The 3,773-nt window shown below is 53.2% G+C and overlaps 1 protein-coding gene across 1 annotated transcript; it reads left to right on the top strand.

Moving 5' to 3' along the window:
* Positions 1 to 1,943: 1,943 nt before the first annotated feature.
* Positions 1,944 to 3,434, top strand: ZNF48 (zinc finger protein 48; the record flags this gene model as incomplete). Its single annotated transcript, XM_080703900.1, has 1 exon — positions 1,944 to 3,434. The coding sequence occupies one exon, from the start codon at positions 1,944 to 1,946 to the stop codon at positions 3,432 to 3,434; it is 1,491 nt and encodes a 496-aa protein (XP_080560026.1).
* Positions 3,435 to 3,773: the final 339 nt, after the last annotated feature.

Below are 3,773 nucleotides of genomic sequence, written 5' to 3'. Positions count from 1 at the left end.
GGGGGTGGTGCTAGAGATTGAACTCAGGGACATTCTACCTCTGAGCTACAGTCCCAGCCCTGCATTTTTATTTGGAAACAAGACTCGCTAAATTGCTGAGAACCTTGCTAAGCTTCTGCCTTGAGCCTGCTATGCTCCTGTCTCAGCCTCCCAAGTACTGGGATTATAGACATGTGCCAACAAGCCAGGCTGCTCCTAAGCATCTCGAAGGATGGATGTGAGTACACACAGGATGGCTGAGGTCCTAAGCTTCGGAATAACAAGTTACAATAGAAAGGGCAAATACCAAGTTCTCCAAATGAAGATACATAACAGGGCTTGGGTATCTGTCACTGGCTTGGGTATCTGACAGATCCGAGTTAGAATGCCAGCTTTCTTTCATTCTTTTAGAACCTTGAGCAAATGACTTAAATTCTCTTATGTCTCCATGATTGTAAAGTGAAGGTAATAATATTATCTCCTAGGATTTATTTTGTGTGTGTGTGGTACTAGGGATTGAACCCAGGGGCATTCTACCTCTGAGCTACATCCCCAGCCCTATTATTTATTTTTTTGAAACAGGGTCTCATTGAGTTGCAGAAGGCCTCATTAAGTAGCTGAGGCTGGATGCAAATCGCAGTTCTCTTGTCTCAGCCTCCCCAATGCTGGAATTACAAACATGTGCCATCACGCCCAGCTTAGGATTTTTTTTTTTTTTTTTTTTTTTTTGTGGGTCTGGGAATGAAACCCAGGGGCATTCGACCTCCGAGCTACATCTCCTGCCCTATTTTTTATTCCTTATTTTGAAACCAGGTCTCACTGAGTTGCAGAGGGCCTACTAAGTAGCTGAGGCTGTCCAGGAACTGCTATCCTCCTGTCTCAGCCTCCTGAATGCTGGGATTACAAGTGTGTGCCACCACGCCTGGCTAGGATTGTTTTTAAGAATTTAGTGTTGCCTAGTTTAGTGATTGACATATATTAAGGATATAGTAGAGCCGGGTGTGGTGGCGCACACTTGTAATCCCAGCATTTGGGAGGCTAAGACCAGAGGATTGTGGTTCGCGGACAGCCTCAGCTACTTAGTGAGGCCCTTTGGAACTCAGTGAGACCTGGTTTCAAAAAAAAGAATATAAAATAGGGCAAGGGGTGTAGCTCAGAGGTCGAATGCCCCTGGGTTCCATCCCCAGACCCGCAAAAAAAAAAGGTTATAGTAGGAGGTATTCTAGTCTTTCAGAGGAGAAAGGGAGAGATATCCTTGAGACCACACAATGTCAAGGAAGTCTTCCTGGAGAGGTTACTATCAAAGATAGGGAGCCTAGTATAGTGTCACATGTCTTATAATCCCAATACTTGGGAGGCTGAAACAGGAGGATTGCAAGTTTGAGACCAGCCTTGCCAATTTAGTGAGACTCTTCTCAACTTAGCAAGACCCTGTTTCAAAAAAGGGATAGGGTGTAGCTCAGAGGTTGAATGACCCTGGATTTAACCTCAGTGTCAAAAAAAAAAAAGGAGAAGGAAAGAAGGAAAGATAAGGGTTAGAGGTATAGCCCAGTGGTAGGATGCCTGCTTATTGTGCATGAGGTCTTGGCTTCCATCCCTAGCACCACAAAGAAATAAAAGACAAGGACTGAGCCAAGGAGTGAGGTCTACAACTCCCTTTTCTTTTCCCAGGTCTAGGGAGTGAGAATGTGACGATTTCTCAGCCGGATGGGTTTGAACATCCCCCACCAGAGAACTTGGGGTTTAAAGAAGAGGAAGATTTGGCGCCAGGACATGAAGTAGGGACTGACTCTCTCAAACCTGAAGGTATCCAGACCTGGGATGACTTATGGGTCCAGAGAGAGGGACTAGGGAAGCCTCAGCCTGGGGATCGAGGCCCCCGGGTCCTGGGAGAACCGCGCTGGGGCCAGGCTAGTAGTGATCGGGCTGCAGTGTGTGGTGAGTGTGGCAAGAGCTTCCGGCAGATGTCAGATCTGGTAAAACACCAGCGGACTCACACAGGGGAGAAACCCTACAAGTGTGGGGTGTGTGGCAAGGGCTTTGGGGATAGCTCAGCCCGCATTAAACACCAGCGAACTCACAGCGGCGAGAAGCCCTATAGAGCCCGGCCAGTGGCCCAGGGCCCCCCAAAGATTCCCCGTCCCCGGATCCCTGCTGGTGAACGTCCCACTATCTGCGGCGAATGTGGCAAGAGCTTCCGGCAGAGTTCTGACCTGGTGAAACACCAGCGGACACACACAGGCGAGAAGCCCTACAAGTGTGGCATCTGTGGCAAAGGCTTTGGCGACAGTTCTGCTCGTATAAAGCACCAGCGGACACACCGGGGGGAACAGCCTCCCCGGCCAGCAGTGCCCCGACGGCAGCCATCTCGGGTAGCCACAGCAACTGCACAGGGACCCAAGGCCCAGGACAAGCCATACATCTGCACTGATTGTGGCAAAAGGTTTGTGCTCAGCTGCAGCCTCCTGAGTCACCAGCGCAGTCACCTGGGGCCTAAGCCCTTTGGCTGTGACGTGTGTGGCAAGGAGTTTGCCCGGGGCTCTGACCTGGTGAAGCACCTGCGGGTACACACAGGAGAGAAGCCCTACCTGTGCCCGGAGTGTGGCAAGGGCTTTGCGGACAGCTCAGCCCGGGTCAAGCACCTCCGCACCCACAGTGGTGAGAGGCCTCACGCTTGCCCGGAATGCGACCGCACCTTCAGCCTCAGCTCCACCCTTCTTCGCCACCGCCTCACTCACATGGAGCCCCAGGACTTCAGCTTCCCCGGCTACCCCATAGCCTCCCTGATCCCCAGCCCACCTCCAGCTCCTCTCGGCACCAGCCCCTCTCTGACACCTCGGAGCCCTTCACACTCGGGTGATGGGCCTTTTGGCCTGCAGGGCCTGGAGCCGGAGCCTGCAGGCCCACAGGCAGGGGAGCCACCCCCACCCCTGGCTGGCGACAAGCCGCACAAGTGTCCCGAGTGTGGCAAGGGTTTTCGCCGAAGCTCCGACCTAGTGAAACACCACCGTGTGCACACAGGGGAGAAACCCTACCTCTGTCCTGAATGTGGCAAGGGTTTTGCTGACAGCTCAGCCAGAGTCAAGCACCTCCGCACCCACCGTGGCGAACGTGCCCGGCCGCCGCCACCATCTACTCTCCTGCGGCCACATAACCCACCTGGCTCAGCACCCCCGGCCCCTCGACCCCGAGTCCGGGCCCAGCCCTCTGGACCCAGCCAGCCCCATGTGTGTGGCTTCTGTGGGAAGGAATTCCCCCGAAGCTCAGATCTGGTCAAACATCGGCGCACACACACAGGAGAGAAGCCATACAAGTGTGCGGAGTGTGGCAAGGGTTTCGGTGACAGCTCTGCCCGGATCAAGCACCAGCGCGGGCACCTGGTCCTGAGGCCCTTTGGGATAGGGGATGGTCGGGCAAGGCCTCTCAAAGAGGAGCCACCGGCAGGACTGGAGTAGTGGGTCCAGCAGACCAAAGGGAGGGTTATCTACTGCTGACACAAAACAGAAAGGGCCTGGGAGGTCGTGGGAGGGGAGAGGGGGAGAAACGGGAGACCGGAGTGAATAGATAGAATAGAGATTGGAGACTGTAACCTTGACACTCAGGAAACTGCCCCGGCTAGGCATTAGGACCTTGCCAGTGTGGGCTATAATCCCAGACTCTAGAACACTGCCTAGCACACAGTAGGCACTCAATAAACACTTGTTGAAATTTAAAAACCTGTCTTAGCCTGAGTACTTTTAAAGAGCCCTAAATTTCTGCTGCCCCTTGTCTCTACCACACAACCTATCAGGGTG

The sequence above is a fragment of the Muscardinus avellanarius genome (genome assembly GCF_963383645.1).
Source record: "Muscardinus avellanarius genome assembly, chromosome: 10".
NCBI classification, from domain to species: Eukaryota; Metazoa; Chordata; class Mammalia; order Rodentia; family Gliridae; genus Muscardinus; species Muscardinus avellanarius.
The sequence above is the reverse complement of the archived record's forward strand: the minus strand, read 5'-3'. Positions and strand labels throughout refer to the sequence as shown.